Below are 25,812 nucleotides of genomic sequence, written 5' to 3' on the forward strand. Positions count from 1 at the left end.
GCGACGAGTTGGAAACTGCATGGCGATTGGCTGCAAGGAAAACTGAGGGGGAAGAAACCCCTCTCCCACCCTTGCAGCGTTTTATCCAATGGGAAAAGTACCAGTGGCTCTGAAGACCAAAAAACAAAACAAAAAACAAACGCAGCTTCGGAGCAGGATGTGCTCAAATAAAATTGGGAGAGCCTCGCTATCGTTTTCCCCCTTCTCTGCTCTCCCCTCAACAACTACGCACTTCTTAAATCTGTCCCTTTCTCTATTCCCGGCGTTTGACTCTGTGGAGATCTGAAATGTGGCCCCCGGGGCTAGGGTTGCCCTAAAGGAGCCTGGAATTTAGAAACCTAGGACCTTTGGTTTGGAGCCAGATTTTTGACGTGGCTTTTTGCCTCTCTGCAAAATGGCTCTAGAAATAATCACACACAAAAAGTAACTTCGTCTGCGTCATTAAAATGATTATGATTCCGTTCATCCACCAGATTTTTCTAGGATTTTCTCTCTCTTCGTCCACTTGATACTTGCCCTCCTTCCAATCCTTTCCTCAGTGTATGCCGCTTTTAATTGTATTTTAGATTTTGGAGGGCCAGATTGATGGTCTTTCCTTTGGCGTGGTGGTGGGGTTCTGGATTTGGTCTGGGATTCACATCACGGGTGTGCTCCTCACTTTGTAACCCTAACCAAATCACTACCTCTCTCTGAGGGAGTGTCCTCAGAGACAGTTTCCTCTCCTCTAAATTAGGCATCCTTAAGACATGTAGGAAACTGCCCATTGCAGCCTTTCTGTGGTAGCAGAAAATTGGAGGCAACCTAGAGACCCATCACCAAGGGTATGGAGAAGAAACATGTGATAGATGTAGAAGATGGACCACTAGAATGAATTAGATCTACGTACAGCAACAAGGCTGGATCTCTCAAAAACAGAATGTTTAGTGAAAAAAGAAACAGAACAAGATTTATAGTACAATACTGTTTATGTAAATTAAAACACATAACAATACCATATATTTTTCACAGATACACATATATGTAAATAAACACATGAACGGTGAATTGGAAGGACATACATTAAATACACAAGAGTGGGTGCCTATATGGGAGGGGGTATTGGATCAGGGATGGGTGATGAAGGGGAAGAAACAAAACAAAACAAAGAAGAAAAGGGACTCGCATGGACCAATGATGATGTAGTGTGCCAAGAACTGAGGATTATGGTCAACTCAATTCTGTGCACCTGAGAGAATAAGTAAATAAACGGTAAATTGAGTGCCCAGGGAGCAGGCTAGCTGGATAGACTCCCAGGCTTGGCTTCCCCTCCCGCCCCCCATAACATCCCTCCTCTAAATTTAGTCAAAGCTTACCAAAGTCCCAGATGTATACAGTGGACACTTCAGAAGGGCTCCCATCCCAGACTGAGCAGTCCCTCCAAAAGCCATTACTTGTAGGGGACATTTTCTAACCCTGTTATTTCTCCCATTCAAGTTTGATCCCCAATTCCCAGTCCCTAGTCTCCAAAGTGGTCCACTTTCAGGAACACCTTGTTTGCGTTTTGGGGAGGAGACTGACACAGGAGTTGGATGGAACCCAGGGCGCTCCAGGATATGGGAAGATATAGGGTTCTCAAGTATCCTGTCCCCCATGTTCAGAGCCTGGGTCAAAGGAGTAAGATTTTACAAGATGGGAGTCTACCCTCTTGCTGCATACATATGTATGGTTCTAAAATTCTATTCTCCGACCACTCTACTTCCTACTGCAGGCACATACTCTAGTTTGTCTCCTTTCAATTAGGTGCATACATGTACGTGTGTGTGTGTGTGTGCCATATGTCCCCACATACAGGCATTTGCTCACATGTGTGCACCGGGCAGTGGTGCCTATCCACACAAAGTCACACAGACAGAGTCCCACTTGACCATACCTCCCCACATGTGGTCATGCAGACAGGACACACACACACACACACACACACACACAGAGTCAGAAAGAGAAGACATCCAATATAGCATTGTTCTTTTCAGTTTTCCATTTACAAAATCCAATGGTGAATCCAGGCAGATAGAAAAAAGAAATGGAGGAAAACCCTCCAGAATGTACCCTACCTACTCCCACCCCTGTGGTTCCCCCCCACCCCAATCCCTGGGAAAGGCACCCCCATCACTATCACTGAGAGAACAGGTACCCTCCACCCCAGCCTCTCAGCCACTCTGGCCTGCCTTTCCAGGGCCACTCCACAGCCAGGCTCATTAATGTCTCTCCTGCCTAGAGTGCCCTCCCCATTCCTCTTGGGTCAAGTCTTCCCCAATTCTGGGGCTGTCTTGGGGGTAGGAAAAGAGCTTAGGACAACAGCTTCTATCAGGAAGGGAAAGGAGGATAGATAAATACAGATCTCCCCCTCCCCCAGGAAATGGGGGGGGGGGACAAAGAATCTGGGCAAGGCCAGGCAAAGGAATGCCAGCTTGGCTCACCAGTCCATAAGAACTGGCAGTAATGTGAGCCCAGAGTGGACTCTGCCCTGGGAGGGAGGCTTGGGCTCTCCCACCTGGAGAATCTGGCTGCAGTCTGCTCCATTTTGGGTGGAGGGAAGAAGAGGGAGAAGGGCTGTTCTGGGAAAGGAAGTTGGGGGCTGAGGGCCCAGAAGGCCTAGGGCTACCAAGAGGGGCTTGAGACAGACCCCCAAGGCTTGAAGGGGACCAAACGAGGTCAAATAAGAATGGACTCAAGTCCACAGTGCCTTGGAGCTTATGCCATCCCCCAACTTTTCATCCTCAGGAGAATAGTGTGAACCCAGGAGACAATTCTGGGGCTGAGTTCTGCTCTGACCCAGGCACTGGGATCCAGTTACTCTGGGGAGTTTTGCTCTCTTCCTACACTTCCCCTGGGGGAATGCACCTGCCTATATGGCACCCACATCAACCCTAGCGAGGCTGGAGTGGATTTCCATCCTCAGGAAGAAGAGTTGGGGACTAGGGATCCAGGAGGCAGCTCGAAAGAATGCAGCCAAGCTCGGGTCTCTTCAGCTCGAGGCGTGCAGCTCACATCCCGTTCTTCACCTAGCATGGACCCATCCCAGAGGTCCTTCTCCCTCCCCTCCTGGCTTCTTGAACAGATGCTCAAGAAACACTTGGGAGGTCTGGACATGGTGGGGAGGGAGAGGAAACCAGGCTTGGGACCAGGGTTAGCTTAAAACAACATCGCACACAACATAGCAATTAAACGTCTCTGCTCCCGGGGGACCCAGCACCCTCTTTGGTCCCTGTTGTCAGCAGATGAATTTCTCCCTCAACATCCAGCCCTTGCTAAAGGACTCGGAAGGGTGCATGGGAGCAGAGGGGGCAATAAGAGCTCTGGAAGTCTATTTTACAGAACAAATTTCCCCCTTCTGGACAATGTCAGAAGGAGAGACATTAAAGCAAGAAAGCCCGTCTCCTCAGCTGTTAGTAGAAAAACCTGCATTTTCAGTCTTAACTTCTTTTTCTGAATTGTCACTTCTGAGAGAGAAAGGAAGAGAGAGAAAGAGAGAGAGAGAGAGAGGAAATGAGAGAGATTGTAGAAGTGGAGAAGGAGGCAGCGGAGACAGGCCCCACAGAATTAGAAATGCCTCTTTTCTAGTCCCCCACCCCAGTCTCCAACCCTGGGGAGGTGTCGGCAAAGATGCCTAGATTCTGGGTGGTTCGAGGGGCTAGGGCTGGAGCTCAGAAAGAAAGGCTCCTATATGGGGCCCACCCTTCCCTTACTGCTGGCTCCATCACGGTAGCCATGATCTCCCTGCCTGTCTGTCTACCAGCTTGCTTCACATAACACAGTAGGGTTCTCTGGGAGCCGGGGCACCTCCTGTGCCCCAGCAGGGGGCGTGAGTCCTCAGGCACTTCTTGAGGTCCTTGTTGAGCAGGAAGCAGACGATCGGGTTGACAGCAGCCTGGGCGAAGCTCATCCAAACAGCAGTGGCCAGGTAACGGTGGGGCACGGCACAGGCTTTCACAAACACTCGCCAGTAGCAGGCCACAATGTAGGGTGACCAGAGGAGCAAGAAGAGCAGTGTGATCGCGTAGAACATACGGCCCAGCTGCTTTTCACCCTTGACCTCGTCCATGCCCAGTAGTCGCCGGCTGGCTGCGTGCCCATTCTGCCTAATACCCAGCAGGGTTGGTGGCATGGGCCCACGGCCAAAGCCAGCGATCCAGTTGGCAGCAGCCTGGCCGGTGGCCCCAGGGCCATGGAATGTCCAGTTCTGGCTGATGGCTGGCACCATCTGCACTGGCTTCATCTTGCGGTGACGATACTCGAAGAGGAGCAGCTTGCCATAGACAGCATGTGTAGCTGCCATGAGCACAGCCAACATAAGCATGAAGCCCAGCGTGTCATTGGCCTTGAAATAGCGATGCTCAAAGATGCACTGGTCCTCCTCACGGATAAATTTGTAGGTGCCCACATCAAAGACGGGTGGGAAGGCCATGGCCACAGATAAGGTCCAGGCCATGCAGATGACAGCTGCGCATGTCCAGAGTGTCATGCGCTTGGCGTAGAAGCGGTGGTGGGCGATGGCCATGTAGCGGGTGACGCTGATGCAGAACAGCATGAAGGCCGCATGGAAGCAAAAGAGCACGGCCATAAAGGCCACAATTTTGCAGCTGAGTGCACTGAAGGTCCATGAGGAGCCGTGGCGCACAGAAGCCAGCACAAAGGGGAAGCAGACGGCAGAGCGTATGCCGTCGGCCAGGCACAGGTCCAGCAGAAAGTAATAAGGAGCCTTGTGCAGGGCACGCTCCTTGAGCACCAGCAGCGACAAGATGGCGTTGCCCGCCAGGCTTACACACATGATCAGTCCCAGCAGCACCAGCTTCACATAAGCTGATGCTGATGGCGGGGACAGTGCGCCGCTCACCTCTTCGGGCTCACCAGTTGTGTTGGCCATACTGAGGGGCAGGGGCTGCTCCCAACCCTATGGGATCAGCCAGTCTGGTATTCGATGGGTCCTGGGGGACTCCATCAGTTGTCCTGCTGGGCTGCACCTGCAAATGGGGATAATGGCGGAGATGCAGACAGAGAGAGAGAGATGATGGCAGGAGAGAGCCAGAGAGAAAAACCCAGACAGAGGCACAGAGAGAGAGTAAGAAAGGATAGAACGAAATGAAAATGGTGACAAAGATATAAATGGATACAAATTGAGAGGCAAATGTGGGGATGAGAATGAGCAGAGATAAGAAGAAACAGAATCAGAAAGACAGGGAGAGAGGGAAAGGAAGGGGAGAGAGAGAGAGAGAGAGGTGGGGGGGAAGATAGAAAGAAACACAAGAAAAAGAGACAGCGAGATACAGATGCAAAGGTGAGGAAGAAAGAGAAAGGGCAGCGTTAGTGGGTCTACATGGCCTCCACACTTATTCCCCGGCTGGTGTCAGATTCTGCCCCTGGCCCACTCCTGCTCCTGCTCCTACCCTCTCCTTGCTGGGTGAGGAGGCTGTTTCACCTCTCTGGACGTTCTCCTTTACCTGTTTCCTCCATTGGTGGGTCTGTGGGGCAGCGGTGTTGGTACAGCTCTTCTCCCCCTTTGCAAAGCCCTAAGGTTATGTTCTTCAAACTTTTTTGACTGCTACCCATAGTAAGACAAACATTTTACATTACAACCTCGTACACATACACATATGTGCACACATAACTGAACCAAAAGTTTCACAAAACATGACTGACCCTCTCTGTAATGTACTCCGTTAGTTCTGTTCTATTTCACGATTTTTTGTTAATGCTGGTAGCCAGCCATTAAATGAGCTTTCTTATTCATGATCAGGAATGCACTTAGCATGCTCAAGAAAGAGTGGGAAGACCAGTGTGGTTGGAAAAGGGCAGGCAGGGGAGACAGTGGTATAAAGTAGGGAGGGGTCTGGAGCCAGATTCTATAGGACTGTGGGCCATGACACGGACTTGGTTTGTTTGTTTGTTTGTTTGTTTTTTTAAAGATTTTATTTATTTGACAGAGTGAGACACAGCGAGAGAGGGAACACAAGCAGGGGGGAGTGGGAGAGGGAGAAGCAGGCTTCCTGCTGAGCAGGGAGCCTGATACAGGGCTTGATCCCAGGATCATGACCTGACCTAAGCCAAAGGCAGACACTTAACGACTGAGCCACCCAGGCCCCCCGGACTTGGGTTTTTATTTTAAGTGGGGCAGGGAGTATTGTGACTATAAAGATGTGAGTGTGCTTGTGTGCATTCATTCATTGAAAAACGATTTACTGAGCATCTACTTGTGCCAGCCACTGGGGCCGCAGCTGTGAACCAGATAGAAAAGGATCCCTGCCCCTACGGAGCTGATATTCTAATTGATAAAGAAGACATATAGGTGGAGTATAGTAGGTCAGATGATGATAAGTTCCTAAAAAGAAAAGTAAAGGAGGGAAAGGGGTTAGGAAGTCCCAGGGGTGGAGGAGGTCTACTTTTAGATGAAACGGACAGGGAAGGCTTCATGGAGGAGGTGTCATCTAAGCAAAGACTTAAAGAAGGTGAGAGTGAGCCATGTGGGTATTGGAGAGAAGAGAAGTCCAGGCAGAGGGAACAGCTAGCACAAATGCCCCGAGGTGGAATCACACGTGGTGTATTTGGGGAAGAGCAAGGAGACCACTATTCCTGGAACAGAGTGAGTGATCAAAAAGCAGTGGGCGGTAAGATCAGAAAGGTGGTGAGGCCAGATCATGGAGGCCATGGTGAGGACTTTTACTTTGAATGAGATGGGAGCCAAGGGAGCAGAGGTGAGGTGTGATATGACTTGGGGTTGAAAAGGATCCCCCTTGCTGGTATGAGGAGCACAAACCAGGTGGGGCAAAGGTCGAAGTAGGGAGACTACATAAGAGACTCCTACAGTAATTCAGGTGAGAATCAACAACACTCTGTGACCCTTGCCCTGCTTCTTTATTTTTCTTCGTAGAACTTACCTCTTCTAATGCATTATATAATTTACTTAAAATTCGGTTTATTGTCTGCCTCTCCCTATTAGAATGAAAGCTCCACAGGACAGGGATTAGAGACTCAGACACTCTCCTCTAGAAGAGCAGTGCATAGCACAGTAGGCCCTCAGTCAAAGGCTGTCAGATCAGTTGTTTGAGGGACTAAAACAGCTGGTGGCTCAGGGAGGGCTGCCTGGAGGCATCCAGGTAGGATTTGCTGAAAAAGCAGCCTGGGCAGTACAGGAGTGGGAGGGCACAGACAAAGCTTGGTGGCGGGGGGTGGGGGGCAGGAGGGCTTCTGGTGTGTGTGGACCGGGGACACGGGGGGAAGGAGTGTGATGATGTAATATGGTAGGTTCCAAAGGGAGGGCAGCAAGCTGGAGAAGCTCAGAACTTTGGGGGCTGGGATGGGCTTGAGGTTGAGGGACACGTGGCTGAGTGGAACCATTCTACCTTCTCTCTCCCAGGAAGTCACCCCTTGGTATTTTTTCCCAGATTGCTCCAACATGGCCTGCCAGAGCCACCTGGGGCCAAGCTTTTTCATGGCACCCTGAAGTCTCAGACACAGTGCCAAAAGGCCATGAGAAGATGCTAGGGCAGGGGCTTGGGAGAAGTGGGGTTCGTGGGTCCCCTTTCAGCCCCCTCAAGGCCTGATGGCTCCCACAGAACTGTGGACCAGCTGACAGCTGGGTGTGCGTAAATGTGTACATACACACACACACACACTCCTCAGCCTTGAGGGGAAGCAGGGGGAAAGCATTAGAGACAGAGAGAGATTGAATATAAAAGAGAATCAGAGAAGCACACAGAGAGTGACAGAAGAGAGAGGTTTGTGAGAAAGAGACTGAGACATAGGAGGGAGAAGGGGAAAAATAAACAGAGAAAGGGGACCAGGCCTTCCACACAAACAGGAAAAGACAGAAATAGAGACAAAGGAGGAAGAAGAGTGAGGGGGAAAAAGAGAGAGAGACACACATAGAGCATGAGAGAAGAAAAATAGAGACAGAAAAGTAGAGACAGAGAGAGAGAAAAAGAGATACAGGAGAGAGAAAGAAAGAGAAGAAAGTGAGAGAGACAAAAGGAGAGAGGGAAGAAGGGAGGGAGAAAGAGAGAGACAAAGGGAGAGAGATGTGCAAGGGATAATGCCAGGAAAGAGAAGAGAGAGATAAAGAGACAGGTTGGGAGAGAGGCAGATAGAGACAGAGAGAAGCAGAAATAAAGATGGAGAGGGAGACACAGAGAAACACACTAAGATCCAGAAGGTGGATAATTTGTAGCCCAGAGTCTCAGGGAAAGCAAACCAAAGCAAACCAAACCAAACACACACTGAAATGAAACAAAACAACACAAAACAATAGCAGCAAACGAACAAAATCCTGGTGTTGCCTAGAAAGCTGGGGCGACTCTACAAGTGAGGAGAGGGTTCTGAGCAGACTGGCAGCCACAGCTTGGGCCCATCCTAGGCTAAAAGTGTGAGCAGACACAAACACATACACACCTGTCTATGCCCTGACGCCCTAAGAAAGATATGCAGACAACTACACACACGCTCACACAGACACATAGGATCCTGTTGTGGAGACCTATGGACAACAACCGGCTCACACACAGGGACATCACCTCACACGCACATGCACACACGGTATATGTTCGTCCACAGGCAGAGTATAACCTGCTTAAATGCCAGGGCATCGTCCTCAACATAGGCATTACTGCCCCCTAGGGGACACCTTGGAAATCTGCAGGAGCATTTTTGGTTGCCACAAGGCTGGGGTGCAGGATGTACTTCTAATATTTAGGGGTCCAGGGCAAGGATGCTGGCCATCCAGTGATGTGTGGGGCGGTTCTACACACTCAGCATATGTCCCGAATCCCCTAGGACTTTGGGCTTGTAATGAACTGAAACTTGAATCTAAGAACTCTATTTCACAAATTTCCCCCTAGTTTAATATACCCTGAATTATTCAGGAAAATAGCTGTCAACTAAGTCCAGAGGAGACTGCACTTTGTTTGGGAGAGCACTTTCTTTGAGTTGTTGACTGTTTCGGAAAATATCACCCCTAGGCCTTTGTCTGTCATTTTCCTGCACTTTGAGCAAGGGGCAAGTTTTTGGTTTTTCCCCTTCCAAATCCACATTTACTCGTAAGATGTTACAAGCCTCTAACTACCTTATTGAATTTCCTGAGGAGTTTCATGTTCAAACCTTCACATATCAAAGTACAAATTACTACCTTATAAATCACTTTCCTTTAATAAATTTATTTGTATTAGAACTCAGAAAATATGCATATCATATGAAATACTGTATGGATTTTCTTTTGAAATTATATGTGCAGAGAGATTATATTATCTAAGAACTTCATGTTTATATAGTAAATGGGTGTTACAAAATATGGTATGTAAAATAGGGTGTTAGGTATGAGGGGGCTGAGAACTGCTCAGTGACAAACCTATATCATCACAGTGACAAACCTATATCATCACATACAAAAACTGTTACAAAATAATACTCAAAGTCACTTACATATGTCGCCATACTCACATGCATTTGAAACTCGGCACATGCACACACACACACGTATGTACACACAGACAGAATCCCCCTCAGATATCCACAGATATATTTGCATAGAGACAAAAACAGACAAGCAAAAACTGTTCATATATACACACACATACATACTCTAACACACTCTAACACACGGAGCCCAACTGATCCAAACCCTTTCACATAAATTAGGCACGCTCACCAAAACAGACAAATACATCCTGGCACAGGTACACAGATATCCATTCGTGTACATACGCACTTGTGCAGAGAAGTATACCAGCTCCAACACACACACATACACACCCTTGCAATGTGCAAGCACAACCAACCACAAATAGAAAAACCGCCCCTGTGTACACTCTTGCACACACAGACGTGTACACACACGCACTTGTTCACATTACTTGATATAAACACCCTGCAACAGGTCTATCCCCAGAGACAAACCCTCACACGTGCACATACCAGCCGACTCCTTCAGGCACAGGTGGAAACATTAGCAGAGCTGCTTGGCTCACAGCAGGGAACCAGACCAAGAGAGGCTCTAGGGGGTCAAAGGGAGGTTGTAAATGTTTGGATCGCTTCTTGTTGAAACATCCCAGATAGTCTGATTATTACTTTGATTGCCACTCTTTGGTCAGTGAGGTTTTCTGGTTTTGCCTATACATGTACAACACCTGTTTTTCTTTTTAATTTGACCTTATTTAAATTTTTTCACAACTTTTTTTTCTACAAAAATAGTTGCATGACAGTTATTATTATTAATTTTATAGAGTTGCATATATAAAGAGAATATAACTATTTTGTTAATTGCCCTGAATGTTCTTCCTTTATAAAAAACCTTTTTCCAGGGGCGCCTGGGTGGCTCAGTGGGTTAAGCCGCTGCCTTCGGCTCAGGTCATGATCTCAGAGTCCTGGGATCGAGCCCCGCATCGGGCTCTCTGCTCAGCGGGGAGCCTGCTTCCTCCTCTCTCTCTGCCTGCTTGTGATCTCTCTGTCTAATAAATAAATAAAATCTTTAAAAAAAAAAAAAAACCTTTTTCCTCCTAGAACATTTCAGATATAAAGAAGTAGAAAGAGGGATGCCTGGGAGGCTCAGTTGATTAAGCGTCTGCCTTCGGCTCAGGTCATGATCCCAGGGTCCTGGGATTGAGCCCCATGTCAGGCTCTTTGCTCAGCAGGAGGCCTGCTTCTCCCACTGCCTGCTGCTCTCCCTGCTTGTGCTCTCTCTTTCTGACAAATAAATAAAATCTTAAAAAGAAAAAAAAAAGTAGAAAGAGTCCTGTAATGAATTTCAGTGCACCCATTGCCCAGATTCACTAATGATCAACACTTAGGATCTTGTTTTGCCTATAACCTCACCCACTCCCCCAATTCCAGAGTATTCAGAAGCATATTATACCATTCATCCATAACTATATTGTGTTTCGAAAAGGACTCTTTTAAAAATGTTACAATGTAATTTTTATTATTTCTTGGTTTATTTATTGATTAACTTGTGACTGGCTTTTAATATTAAAAATTAGCAAAATCTGATTCTTGGTGGGATTTCATAATTTATTTCATAATAAATTATTACCTTTTGTTTTAGGTAAAAACATTTGTCAATAAAAGAATAAAGCCTGACTGTGGTTGAATTGAATTGACCCAGTAAAGGGAAAGCTAGGCCAAACTTTAAGGCTTTGTTTCCAAAATGCTGTTCTCTTAAGAATGCAGGAGACCTCAAATTTGTTTTTTTATTTAAATCAGTTTTCAGAAGTCACTAGTAATTGCTGACCCCTTCAATACTTCATATTCAAGTAGACAATTTTTTTAAAAGATTTTATTTATTTATTTGACAAAGATCACAAGTAGGCAGAGAGGCAGGCAGAGAGGGAGGAGGAAGCAGGCTCCCCACTGAGCAGAGAGCCCGATGCGGGGTTCGATCCCAGGACCCCAGGATCATGACCTGAGCTGAAGGCAGAGGCTTTAACCCACTGAGCCACCCAGGCGCCCTCAAGTAGACTTAATTTTTAAGACATTTCTTTTCCCATCAAAATGGATTTTTTAATTAAAGCTGGAAAATCAGGAGACTCACAAGACAAACACAGTCTTTTCCAAAAACTCCAGGCTGTCCCTGATTTAAGCAGTTTAATAAGGATTGTCTGAAATTTGGACCCAGCTCCCAAATAAGCCCTCTCATCCGCCATCTGTGTGTCCAATTTGTATGGAATAGTTATCAAAAGAAACTTTGCACTCGGTGTTATATGCAACTGATAAATTGTTGAACACTACATCTGAGACTAACGATGTACTATAGGTTGGCTAACTGAATTTAAATTAAAAAGATTTTTAAAAAGAAACTTTATTTCCTAGTAGGCTATGTTGGTCAACTGGCCATGAAGCACTCTCACAAAGAGAAATATTTGGACTTCTAGAAAGCATCTGAAAATGCAAATTAAGAAATCTGACTCTTTTATTAGATGGGTTAGAACATTCTTTTTTCTTTTTTTAAAAAAGACTTTATTTATTTGACAGAGATCACAAGTAGGCAGAGAGGCAGGCAGAGAGAGAGGAAGGAAGCAGGCTCCCTGCTGAGCAGAGAGCCCGATGCAGGGCTCTATCCCAGGACCCTGGGACCATGACCGGACAAAAAGGCAGAGGCTTTAACTCACTGAGCCACCCAGGCGCCCCCTTCTTTTCTCTTTTTATTTTGGGTTAGAATATTCTTAGATAGAGCTTAACCAGCTAGTGACAGGATTGCATGATTAACAAGCAAAGCTAAGATGCCCCTTCCAGTAGTATCTCAGCGTTCTGCCAGGAACGTTCTAGCAGTCTGCCGGGAAATTGTGCACATCATGTTTGTGACCAATGAAGTAAAAAGATAGGAAAGAGGTCACTTTCAATTATTGCTATTAGGAGACACAGTGATGATGGGTCAAAAGACGCTAAAATGACACTAACTCAGAAGATTGATGAATCAAAAGGGTTTTCATTTTATATTGATGCATCCCTAAATATTGATTAATTGTGCTCAATTCATAGTACTGGTCAGAGAGCCTGAAGAGAAATGCAAGAAGCACTGAAATAAACTAAGGTTGAAATATTCAAAGTGATACACGAATATTTTCTATTATTGTGGAAACTCTGCATTAGTCTGTGGACTGAAGCTGCTGTTGAGATGGCATGAAGTTTACATCTGGAAGTTTTTCTGAAAATGCCAAGATTCATGCACCAAGGAGCACTCACCTATAAAAGTTTACCTATAGGTATAATTTCCACAGTAAATGATGTTAGGTGAATTTGATTTAAATCCAAGTTACTACCCACCTGTGTGTTGGATTTCTGTGAAGCCTTGGGATCAGTACACTTTTCTCTATTGTTTTAAACTTAAGTGTGTAAGAATTCTATCAAAAGATTTATGAGCTGGGGCGCCTGGGTGGCTCAGTGGGTTAAGCCGCTGCCTTCGGCTCAGGTCATGATCCCAGGTCCTGGGTTCAAGCCCCACATCGGGCTTTCTGCTCAGCAGGGAGCCTGCTTCCTTCTCTCTCTTTGCCTGCCTCTCTGCCTACTTGTGATTTCTCTCTGTCAAATAAATAAATCTTTAAAAAAAAAAGATTTATGAGCTAAAAGAAACAAACTGAGGGTTTTGGAGGGGAGGGGGTGTGGGGATGTGTGAGCCTGGTGTGGGTATTAAGGAGGGCACGTATTGCATGGAGCATTGGGTGTGGTGCATAAACAATGAATCTTGGAACACTGAAAAAAATAAAATTAAATTAAAATGTTAAAAAAAGAAAATTATCAGCATTTTTGTGAATGATTCTCATTTGCAGATTTGATGTTCACTCATTTCAACAAAAGGCTCTTTGAGCACATGAATAAAATTACATCAAAAAATTTTAAGACACTCAAAAATGTATACTGTCAAGGTTTATGGATTCAAAGCCAAACTTCAACTTAGAAGTGAGGTTATGTATGGTTCCCTGAGTGAAAATTAGTTGGTGTTATTAAGTTGACAACTACAAAAGACTCAGTAAGATGAGTAGAGCAATGTCTGTGTCTACTTAGGGCAAAAGGTTCATAAATTATTTTAAAATACTCAAAATGAAAATTTTTGGTTGGATTCAAAATTCATGTGCATTTGTTACAAGAAATTTCAACATCATGTTTGATTGAAAGAAAAGAAGGAAGTGTTAGATTTAAAGAAGGATCCTCTCCTTGAAGCACAAAATTCAAAGACTATGAATTGGGCACCTGGGTAGCTCAGTGGGTTGGGCCTCTGCCTTCCGCTCAGGTCATGATCTCAGGGTCCTGGGATCGAGTCCCGCATTGGGCTCTCTGCTCAGCAGGGAGCCTGCTTCCTTCTCTCTCTTTGCCTGCCTCTCTGCCTACATGTGATCTCTCTCCCTCTCTCTGTCAAATAAATAAATAAAATCCTTAAAAAAAACAAAGACTATGAATTATCCAAGTTCCAATTATTGATAAGAAAGGAGTTTTAACCAGTTTAAAAAAAAAAAAAAAACCGGGACGCCTGGGTGGCTCAGTTGGTTAAGCAGCTGCCTTCAGCTCGGGTCATGATCCTGGTATCCTGGGATCAAGTCCCACATCGGGCTCCTTGCTTGGCAGGGAGCCTGCTTTTCCCTCTGCCTTTGCCTGCCACTCTATCTGCCTGTGCTCACTCTCGCTCCTCTCTCTCCGACAAATAAGTAAATTAAAAAAAAAAAAAACCCTCTTTGGCCATTTGCTGCCACCTACTCATGCAAGCAGTTTCCTGTTGGTGGTGATCACCATGAGACAAAAGAGATCATTAGCTCTTTCGAGCATAAAACCTGGGTCTTTACCTGGCCAGGGCAAAAACAAGTGAGTTACCAAAGGGAGGTAAAACAGAAGATGAATAAGCAGTTAGTTGTTGCATTTCTTAAGAAAGGTTGGTATGGTGTGAAAGCTTCAGAGAAACCAAAATGGTACCTGATGACCCCAAAGCTGATGCTTTTAAGGTGAGTTTTGCTGACTTGCAGAATCATGCAGCTATGTTTTATATATTCAAGCTAATTACTGAGGACATTAAGGCAAATGGTGTCGCACAACCTCCATGGACTAGGTCTTACCTTCATCAACAGGCTTTCCAAGGTCAAGAAGTAGCAGGTCACAATAGAAGTTTGTATCTGTGCCAGAAGTACTAACGGTTATTTGCTTCATTTGGCTTTTTTTGGGGGGGTGGGGTTAACCAAGAAACACAATAACTTGATGTAGAAGATTGATGCTCAGCACAAACTAATTTACCAAATCATGACAAAAATGTCCTTAAAGGAGTCAAATTACCATAAAATAAAGGCAGTCATGATCAAAGGCTCAGAAGTGTGCATGAAAGCTGACCGTTACAAACTTGCATTAGTGAATAAAAGTTATGTTTCCAGAAGTGAGCTCAATGTACTATGAAAAAATCCTGAAAATATTTCACTTGAAACTTGTATACAAATTCAATATTTAATAACTCCCCTAAAACTTTGCATTGTTTGTTTTCTTCATCACAATTTGTATAGTGTTAAAGAAAATGTAAGGAATTTCTTTTCACCGGGCCCCAGTACCCCTTAATCTTCTTCAGTTTACTCCAATGTGCCATATAGATATTTCACTTCTTCCGTGTGCCAGATTGGGAGTGCCCTAAAACATTCACATCCAGTTACACTGCATAGACACACCAGCACACATGGACAGAGAAGTGCACACAAGAACATGTGTACATCGAGATTCAAGTTTGCATTCACATCCAGACTTAAACCAGCTGATAAGCACAATCAGGTGAATGTGTACAGGTACACACACACACACACACACACACACACACACACTCCTCTTCTATACAGAAAGTTAGGTATGTGTGTAGGTACCCACCTACTGGCAAATCATGCAAAGATATACAAAACACACACAAACATACACACACACAGATAACCACCCTTCATTAGAAATACAGGCCTAGGCAGAGGAAAACTCACCATGTGCATGGGCACATGCAGACACATACACACACAAACCAAATCATATGGACCAGGGGCATGGGGCACCTGGGTGGCTCCATCAGTTAAGCAACAGACTCTTGATTTCAGCTCAAGTCATGTTCTCAGGGTCATGAGATTGACCCCAACTGGGGCCCTGCGCTGGGCATGGAGCCTACTTAAGATTCTCTCTCTCCCTCTGCTCCTCCCTCCTTCCCCACTCCCATATTCTCTCTCTCTTAAAAAAACAAACAAACAACAAATCATATGGATCTACACTCTTTCAGACACAATCATGCATGCATAGACATAAGAACTGAAATTCACACACAGGGTAAGTCCGATTCATATGCTATAGATCCAGGCCCTCCCCCACCCCAGGCTCTTACATTAAGAGATTATAATCCATGATTTTATGGAATGCTACTCAACCATCAAAAAAAATATGAAATCTTGCCATTTGCAATGACATGGATGGAACTAGAAGGTATTATGCTAAGAGAAATAAGTAAATCAGAGAAAGACAATTATCATGTGATCTCACTGATATGTGGAATTTAAGAAACAAAACAGAAGATCATAGGGGAAGAGAGGAAAAAATAAAACAAGATGAAATCAGAGGGAGAAGAACCACAAGAGACTCTTAATCTTAGGAAACAAACTGAGGTTTGCTGGAGGGGAGAGAAGTGGGGGGATGGTGTAACTGGTGATGGACATTAAGGAGGGCACAGAATGTAATGAACACCAGGTATTATATAAGACTGATGAACCACTGACCTCCAACTATGAAACCAATAATACATTATACACTAATTAATTGAATTTAAATAAATTTTTTTTAAAAAATCCACTATTTTATACAAATGTTGCCCTGGTACACATACATTATACACACAGTATGCTCACACATACTGGCATACGGCTCAGGTTCACTGCCACACACACAGAGGCAGGCAGGCATAGACAGAGCAATGCAGACCCACACATACACAGCCACATAATCACCAATGCTTATAAACACAGACAGACACAAACCCTCAGATGCACACACTATGCATTCACTTATACAACACAAACATACATCCTAGTACACAGTCATATGGACAAAATCATTTATACACATACATCATCATCATCATTACCATCATCATGTATAAACCTGGATATTAACCCTCCTACATGTATAGACTCAACAAAGATTCACACGTACACATTTACATCCTGACTACTACAGACCTGCTTACATATTCAGATAAAAACATACTGGTGGGGCGCCTGGGTGGCTCAGATGGTTAAACATCTGCCTTCGGCTCAGGTCATGATCCCAGGGTCCTGGGATCGAGCCCCACATCCGGCTCTCCGCTTGGTGGGGAGTCTGCTTCCCCCCCCGCCGCCTGCCTCTCAGCCTACTTGTGATCTCTCTCTCTCTGTCAAATAAATAATAAAATCTTTAAAAAAAAAAAAAAAGAAACGACTCTGTTGCACTTGCAGATGGACACAGACTGTTACTTACACACCAGGTATGTGCAATAATTATAGTACTAGGTAACACCTGATATGGCACAGAGGACTTACTGTGTGCCAGGCACTGTCCTAAGCCCTTTTCAAATATTAACTCATCTAATCTATGATGATAGTATTATCACCCTTACTTTACAAATAAGAAACTGGGGCTTAATTGAGATTAGGTGCATTGCCCAAAGCCCCACAGCTAATAAATGGCAGAACTAGGATGCAAATCCCAGAGCCTGGCTCCAGAGACCTTGTCCACTGAACTTACTCACATGAAGAAACACACTCACCTCACACACACAAACAGATTCACACCACTCTAGCACAAACACATGCACACACAAGCTGCATACCAACATACATGGCTACCAATAGCCACACCCATGTAAGCACATACACAAAAAGGGATGTGCTCACATTTACAGACACTCTAGCAGAGGCATATATGCCCTAGGAAAGATATACATGTTCCTACACACACCTACAATCACACACCCCACCCAGACACACCCACACTATCAAACACACAAAACACCCAGATACACCAGCCACGAACCATCTGGATAAACCCACACTCACATGCAGAGACACCCACATTCTCAGATACATTCCCCACCCAAATACACCCAAACACTCTCATACACACTATGAAGATATACTCACATGCACACACCCTCACCCAGATACACTCACACACCCCACACAGATTGACCTATATACTCTCTTTCACATGCCACCCAGATATACCCTCTCTGTCTCTCACGCCCGGCCAGAGAGAAGCCCACACTTCTTCGTTAGTTACATCCACACTCACACCCCGACCCAGATAGGTGCACATTCTCTTTCTTACACACACCATTCCAACACACCCACTTCCACACACATACCCAATACTGATACAGCCACACTCTCACACACATCCCATCCTCATATACACACACCTCAATACACTTACATTCACAGCCACCCCACCCAGCTGCAGCCACACTTATGCAAACTCCCAACTCAGTACACCCACACTCTAATATGCAACATTTAGATATGCTCAAACCCACAGACATCCCTAACCTAGAGCCCTCATATTTGACCCAGGCATACCTAGTCTCTTTCACATATGGTATCAAGACACACACCCACAATGATATGCACACCATTCAAAGACACTACACTTACCCACAGCCAACCCGGATACTCACACTCACAAATTCCCAACCAAGTATGTTTGCACACACGGATACCTACACATTATCCAGAGACACCTGTTCACACACAAATCCTATCCATATACACGCATATTTTCTCTTGTTCTCTCTTTCTGTCTCTCACACACACACCCTGAACAGTCCCACTCACAAAGCCCAACCCAGATACATCCACTCTCTAAAACATATATACACCATCCAGATTCATCCCAAACAGACCATTGAGATACACACACACACATCAACCAGATATGCTGTACTACCATCTAAATACATAATACATCTGCATTCACATACACACATCCCACTCAGATATATCCAACTCTCACACATGCCATCCATTTATTCCTCCCCAAACACTCCACTGCCCAGATACATCCCTGCTCTCATCCCCTCCACACCATTCAGATATACTCACACTCCAAAACACGCTTTCCACCCAGATGTGTCCCCCAAACTCTCACATATCCCATCCAATTATAAACGCCCTCACACACATATCCACACCTGGATACATGACCAAAGCTCTTACAACACACCACCCAGATATGCCTTACTACACATTCCACCACCCAAAAACACCTGTGCTTTCACCCACCCACCATTTAGATACACTCATATTAAAACACGCTTCACCCAAATGATTCCCCCACACTGTCTCACACACAGCCCACATGTACCACTACACTCTCTCACACACCATCCAGATATATCCACACCTCACACAAATGATGTCCAGATACACTCACTCATACCCCCACAACCCAGTTACACCCAAACACTTACAACCATCCAGCTACACCTACACATTCCTCCCACCAGATACATCTATGCTGTCACACGCCCAGCACACTCAGAAGCACCTACACTCTTTTACACATACACACAATCCAGATCCCCCTCTCTTAAACACCTGATAGTGTTTAAACACCAGGGTACCCACACTCCACACACACAATGCAGATACACCCATACTCTCTCACACCTGCAATACACACATCTCATCCACATACACACCCACACACCATCCATAGATAGTCCAATCATATATACACTCACACACACACCCCATCACCACCCAGATGTGCCCAAATTCTCTCTATTATGCACACACACCATCTAGATATATTCCATCGCACATTTCACTGCCTAATAGACCTATATGCTCACCCACCTAGAAAACTTCCAGATAGACCCATACTTAAATGCTCCCACCCAATTACACCTCTACTCCTTCGTGTACACACTCTACCCAGAAACACCCACAATCTCTCTTAACACAACACAGACACAACACATACATCTACATTATAAAACACATACATCATCCAACACCCCCCACTCTCTCTTGCACCACCCAGATACGCCCATACCCACATACTCCTTAAAAACACACAGCCTCACACATATTCCCACCCAGCCATACAGTAACTCTCATGCTATCCTCCACCCAAATAGGCTAATGTTCTTATAGCATCTCACAAACGCACCATTTACATGCACCTACACTCACACTCACCCCTCCGAAATACAGCCAAATGTCTCACATACATATCTTACCCAGACTCTAACATACACAGAACCTAGATCCCTTCCCTCCCTCCCTGTCCCTCTCTTTCCCCCTCATTCTCTCATTCTCTTACCAAATATACCACCTTCTACACACACACACACACACACACACACACACACACACACACACACACTATAGTCTACCCAGATATACCTTTAGTTATACATACACATTGACATCTAGATTTCTGCCTGGATAGCATAATTTGGGTGCTCTCCATGAAAACCATTTGCCAAACTTAGACACAACAGTGCCATTTTGTTCTGGGCCTCCAAGGGTAGGGGGATGGGAAGGGAGGTCTTTGGGTTTCAAGAAATCCGTTTCTAAAAGGTCACAGGCCCCCTTCCCTAGGAGGACATCAGCCATGATTGGTTCCTACTTCTTCAGTGTGAATGATGACAAGAATTATCCTGAGATACCCACTCCCCAACTGTCCCATAAAAGCCCAGCACATGGTTGAGGCCAGGGAACCCCTAGAAGAGGGTCATGGATTACTCAGGTGTTATAGCTTGCCATCCTGTAGGACATCTACACAGAGCTGATATGGTCTAGCAGGGTGTCACTGAGTCTTAGACTTGCACAAATACATGATGGGGTGTACACACAGCATCACACAGACTTGTAAGCACCCTCCTCTATCACTCCCTCAGGGATTAGACCTATTTGCATAGGTCCAAGGCCAAATGTCTCTCTCTTACATATGGACCATCAGACCAGCATATGTACAAATACCTACACTTATTTCCACACATAGGCACACTCACAGCAATCCACACTCACACAGCACTTGGTCCCACATCTGCACACCAATTTACTCTCAAACATAGACATACAGGCATCGCACACATTCACATGACATAACGCCCATGAATGACACACATTCACTCACAAACACAGGTATACATACAGGCATACTTCCACATGTCCATGGACAGCCAGACTCAACATCACACTCAATGAGACAATGAACAAACATGACACCCAGAGGTTAGCTCCCAAATGTATACACACACACACACCTAGATGTGACCACATAAGCATTTTCACACACTCACATATGCATAGGGTACTCCTGTACATCAACACCCAGATGTGTACCTGCATGTCAATGAGACTATGTATTCGTATACAAACATTGTAATACACATAGACATACACATACACCTGGGCATGTATTCCTATGAGCATACTCACACGCACACAGACATGTACATCAATCATTCCTATATGCACACAACCAGACTTGGAGACGCAAATGTACTTAGAAAACACACTCACACAATCATAGTAAGAATGCACACCACGTGTATTCAACACATGTTCATACACCCCTATGAGAAGCTATGCAAACAAATGAAGATTCATTTATACTTAAATTCTCAGACAGACTTGGACACAAAGCTCTGTTCACACACATGCACACATGGAAGAACTTGTACATCTGCACAAGAATTGATAATACTTAGCACATACACATGGCAAAGACATACACACACACCCACAAATGTATGTATGGCATACATACATACATACACAGCTCTATGACATACGCTCCAGAATAAATACAAACACATATATACAAATAATTAGAACTGCACAAACTGGTCCATTCACCCATCTGTACAGTCAGAGTGGCACACACAGGCATATTCACACACACACACACACACACACAAACACACACTTAGATGTATGAACACATGGGTAAGTATAAAGACATGTTCACACAAATGCACACACAGTCAGATGTTCACACATACTAGCATATACACACACATGTACACTAATGATCACTCACAGGCATATCTACACAGACACATTTACACTTGTATTCAGAAATTCAGACAAAACACATTGAAATATGTGCACCAGGTATCATGAAATCTAGCTACTCATGCATACCACAACCACACTTGGACTCGCACATAACAGTGTACCCACAACACAACTGGACATGTACCCAAATGCATTCTTTCACCTATGCACATAGCCTTTTGTGAATATATACACAGGCACAGACCCACCCTAACAGCCATAACTATACAGAATCAAATGTATACACATGGGCATACCCACAAAAGATGTTTTCATGCACAAAATATGTGTGCACACATTGCTCCCCACCCACACAATTAGTTCTCTTTATATGAAGGTGATCATCTACACTAACATTTCCCTAATCAGATGTGAACCCATAGGTCTGCCTATAGACCTATGTACTCAAACACACACACGCGCACACACACACACACACACACAGACATATACACAATTGAAAATGCTGGAGAATCCACATGGACATCCACAAATGGACCTACTCATACATGTACATTACTGACACGCCCACACAGAAGCATATTGACACACACATACATGCACGGACACACAGACACACACACACCCTTACACTCACAAACACACCATTTAGATATACCTACACTCGTGTGCACACATAGATACACACAAATGTACACAGATACAGCTAGATGTTCACCTAATTGGGCATGCATACCCAGGTATTCTGAAACCCTCATGCTCATATGCATATAACCAGAATGGACACCCAAAGACAAATTGATACATGCACGTATACAACTAAACATTCAACAGGCCTGTTGGCTCACAGAAGCACAATCTTACTCAGCCTCAGAATCAAACATGCCCATTTTCTCACCCAGACAGACATGCAAAGTCATACCCACTCCCCTGTGCACACACAAGCCTACCCAGACACTCACTCACTTACACACACCACTGTGTGGTCTGGTCCACACATAGACTCATATACATCCACAATTCCCATGGACAGACACATAGTCACAGACTGCACACGTTCAGTTACACATATATACCCACTCTCTGGCCCAGATGCCTCCAAACCACAGGCTAGGTCCTCTCCCTTACACAACAAATGCTTCTTCAGAAAAGTCTACACTATACCCCAAAGCCCACCCCTTCCAAACCTCACCACAAGGTCTTCTGGATCTCAGACTTTCCCCTCCCTCTCCTCCTCCCTCAGCCCTGAGGACCTTCCTCCAGCCACCCACCCCTCATTCAATGTTCCAACACATCTCCACACCCAGAAACCAGACAGCAGACCCCACTGTCCCCCGCCAATCCAGGCTGTAGGTTAGCAAATCCCTGGGACCCGTACTCCCATGGGTCTGGTTGCTGCATGGGCCACACCCCAGCTCTACCCAAGGCTCTGCGATCTCAGAAGCTTCAGCCTTGGCACTGCCAACCACTGACCACAGGCCCAACTCTTGCCAAGTCTCCCCTCGACAGGGAGACGCCTACATCACCAAGGCCAGGAATGCTGCAGGCTGCAAGCCAGGCCTCTGCTAGCTCATGGGAGCTTAAGCCTCTGTGTGTGTGTGTGTGTGTGTGTGCGCGTGCGCATGCACGCGCACGTGCATGCATGTGCGTGTGTGTTCACACACACAGGGGCAAGTACAGGAAACGGAGACTGGAGTGGAGTGGGGGTGGGAGGCTCTGCCCATAGCCACCACTTATCACTCCCTACAACACTGAGCTGCTCCTGCCTCCCCTCCACTCCCCAGCCCCCATTTGCCTACCTGCTGTCCTCTCTAGATCTCTGCCAAGACCTTGGAGAAGAGGGACCAGTTCCTCCACCAAATAATCAATAACAATATTAATCATGAATAATCAACAATATCAACCATGAGCTTTGCTGATATCATTTCAGGGCTACTACTAAGCACATCCTTTATTTGCATGCACCAACTCATTTAATCACCACACATGCCCATGACTGGAAGGGTTACCAGTCTCTTTGACAGATGGGAAAACTGAGGTTCAATAAATGGCACATTCTCACTAAAGTTGCAGAGCTAGGAGCTGGAGGAAGTGTCCCAGGAGAATCCACGCTCTCCACGTATTGGGCTTTCTTGCCCTTCCAGACACAGGGATCACCGGCCACTGTGCACAAGGCCATAAGATCTGGGGGTCCCAAACACAACATGGACACGCGAAACAGACATAGAGAGCCTTGGATGGAAGCTGAGGCCCACACTGTGGCCCCTCCAGGTTGTGTGGCATGGTCCTGGCCCCCACAGGGCCATCAAGCAGCCCAGGGCCTGGAAGTGCTTCCCATCCCCACCCCACTTTCCCTATGGTGGCTTCCTCCCCCTAGCTGGGAAGCACAGCAGTATCTTCAGTGGGGAACGAGCAAAAGTCTGTGCTACCTGTGTGGAGAGACAGGGAAAAGTAAAAAGGAAGGGAAGCAGGGAGGGAGGGAAGAAGGAAAGAAAGACTGGGGGGTGGTCTGCGCTGGGATCTGCTTCTCCGTCATGTCTACCCACCTGCCTGCTCACACACACAGACAGAAACACACATACCCTGCATGCAGACCAAGGAACCTGGAGGAGAGTGGAGGAGGAGGGAGAGGGAGAGGAGGCAGCTGCAGGAGGCTGAGCCTGCCCAGGGTGCAGGCATTGAGGAGACTCCCATGCATGCCTTCCATAGCTAGCACACACAGGAATATTAACACAGCCTCATGCCCCAACGCAACCACAATGATAAAGACAGACCCTGTGTGGGGAGTGGGGAAACAGGTGGTAGTTCCCTTTCTCATGGGACATTTGGGATTGGGGAAGATGGAGATGGCTAGAGGACTCTCCAGGCTTGGGTCCCCAAATAGTCCTTGTGATGGAGCGGGGATGGGGGGTGGGGGCACACTAACCGAGTGAGAGAGAGACAGAGAGCATGGCAGTGATGGAGACTCTGAAATATGTGTGGGGAGACAGAAGAGAAATCTCAGCCCCCCCCCATCCTTGGTGGATGGATGCTGACTACTTACCTGGACTTTCTCAGCAGGGCTGTCTTGGAATCCAGGTAGGGGGCTCAAGCAGTCTCACCCAGGATAAATCACAGCCCAGGCCACATTGTGGGACCCTCAGTGATCTGGCGGCCAGTGACACTCCTGCTTCTGTTGCCGTGGATACGGCAGCCGGGCTGGTCTAAAACGCAGACATCGGGGGGAGCAGGCACCAAAGGGGTGCACCGGGCAGGGCTGGGGACGCTGGGGAACACCAAGTGGGCAGCACACAGCCTTGGGGTGCCCAGCTAGCTGGCAGGTGAGGGTCCAGGCAGGTGCTTCCCCCACTACACACTCCCACCCCCATCTTCATGCCACCGCCAAGCTGGGAGGGGGGCCAGGGCTGGTCCCTGCTACCCGTCTGCCCGCCTGGCTGCCGGTCCCCCTCCCCCAGCCCCCCCCTCCCCGTCTGCCTGCTGGCAGCCGCCTTTTGTCCTCAGAAGACACGGTCCCCGCGGGGCCTCTGCCAAGCCTCTAGCAGATGCTCAGGGGCCAGGGCTCCTCTCTGGGAGCACTCTGGCCATGGCCTGGGAGAGCCCCAGGTTGGGGGGCTCTCATCCAGGCTCACCCCGCTTCCCAGGCCTGGCGGGGATGGGGAAGAGGTGCAGGTCCACAGCCAGAGGCAGCAGCAGAGGTGGTGTTGGGGAGGGGATGGACGCCAGAAAGAGGGGGTGGGGTGGGTAGAGAGGCTGGCCTGATAGCAGTGTCCCGGGTTTTAGATCCGGGTTGAGGAGGGTGGCTCAGAGCATCCAAGGGGGGGTCCTGATGCAAAACGGGGGCACCGCGGGCCTGCCGGAGGCACGCTTCTGGCCTGGGAACCACCCCAGCTCACACAAATCCAGGTCCCAAGATGTTGGGGACCCACAGCCTGGACGGGGTATCAGTGGGGAGCCCAAGGCTTTAAGCCGGACCCCATCCGGCCTGTCTGTCCCCCCTCTCCACGATTTGCACAGTCCCTGCCTCAGGGGCGGGCGGGGGAGGGAGGCAGGCGGGAGGGTGAGGGAGGGAAGGAGGGAGGCTGAGCAGGCAGGGAGACTCTCAGCCGCCAGCCTGGTCCTCCCTGGGGCGGGGCGGGGCGCGGTGGGGACTGGTGAGGCTGGGGAGCAGCCGGCTCACTGGCTGGCGGACTGGGTGTGGATGCTGGCTTGGCGGCTATGCCGCCTGGACAATAGCTGGCTGGGGAAGTGAGACTCCGGCCTCACTGAGATGCTTGAGGGAGGCACGCTGGAGGTGGGA

General features: G+C 46.8%; 1 protein-coding gene across 1 annotated transcript; it reads right to left on the minus strand.

Moving 5' to 3' along the window:
* Positions 1 to 946: 946 nt before the first annotated feature.
* GPR173 (G protein-coupled receptor 173) lies at positions 947 to 25,494 on the minus strand. The gene is made up of 2 exons (XM_047716094.1): positions 24,559 to 25,494; positions 947 to 5,000 (listed from the first exon to the last, which is right to left on the minus strand). Exon 2 carries the CDS (start codon positions 4,901 to 4,903, stop codon positions 3,782 to 3,784), a length of 1,122 nt encoding a protein of 373 aa, XP_047572050.1. The 5' UTR covers positions 4,904 to 5,000; positions 24,559 to 25,494; the 3' UTR covers positions 947 to 3,781.
* Positions 25,495 to 25,812: the final 318 nt, after the last annotated feature.

The sequence above is a fragment of the Lutra lutra genome, chromosome X (assembly GCF_902655055.1).
Source record: "Lutra lutra chromosome X, mLutLut1.2, whole genome shotgun sequence".
NCBI lineage: Eukaryota > Metazoa > Chordata > Mammalia > Carnivora > Mustelidae > Lutra > Lutra lutra.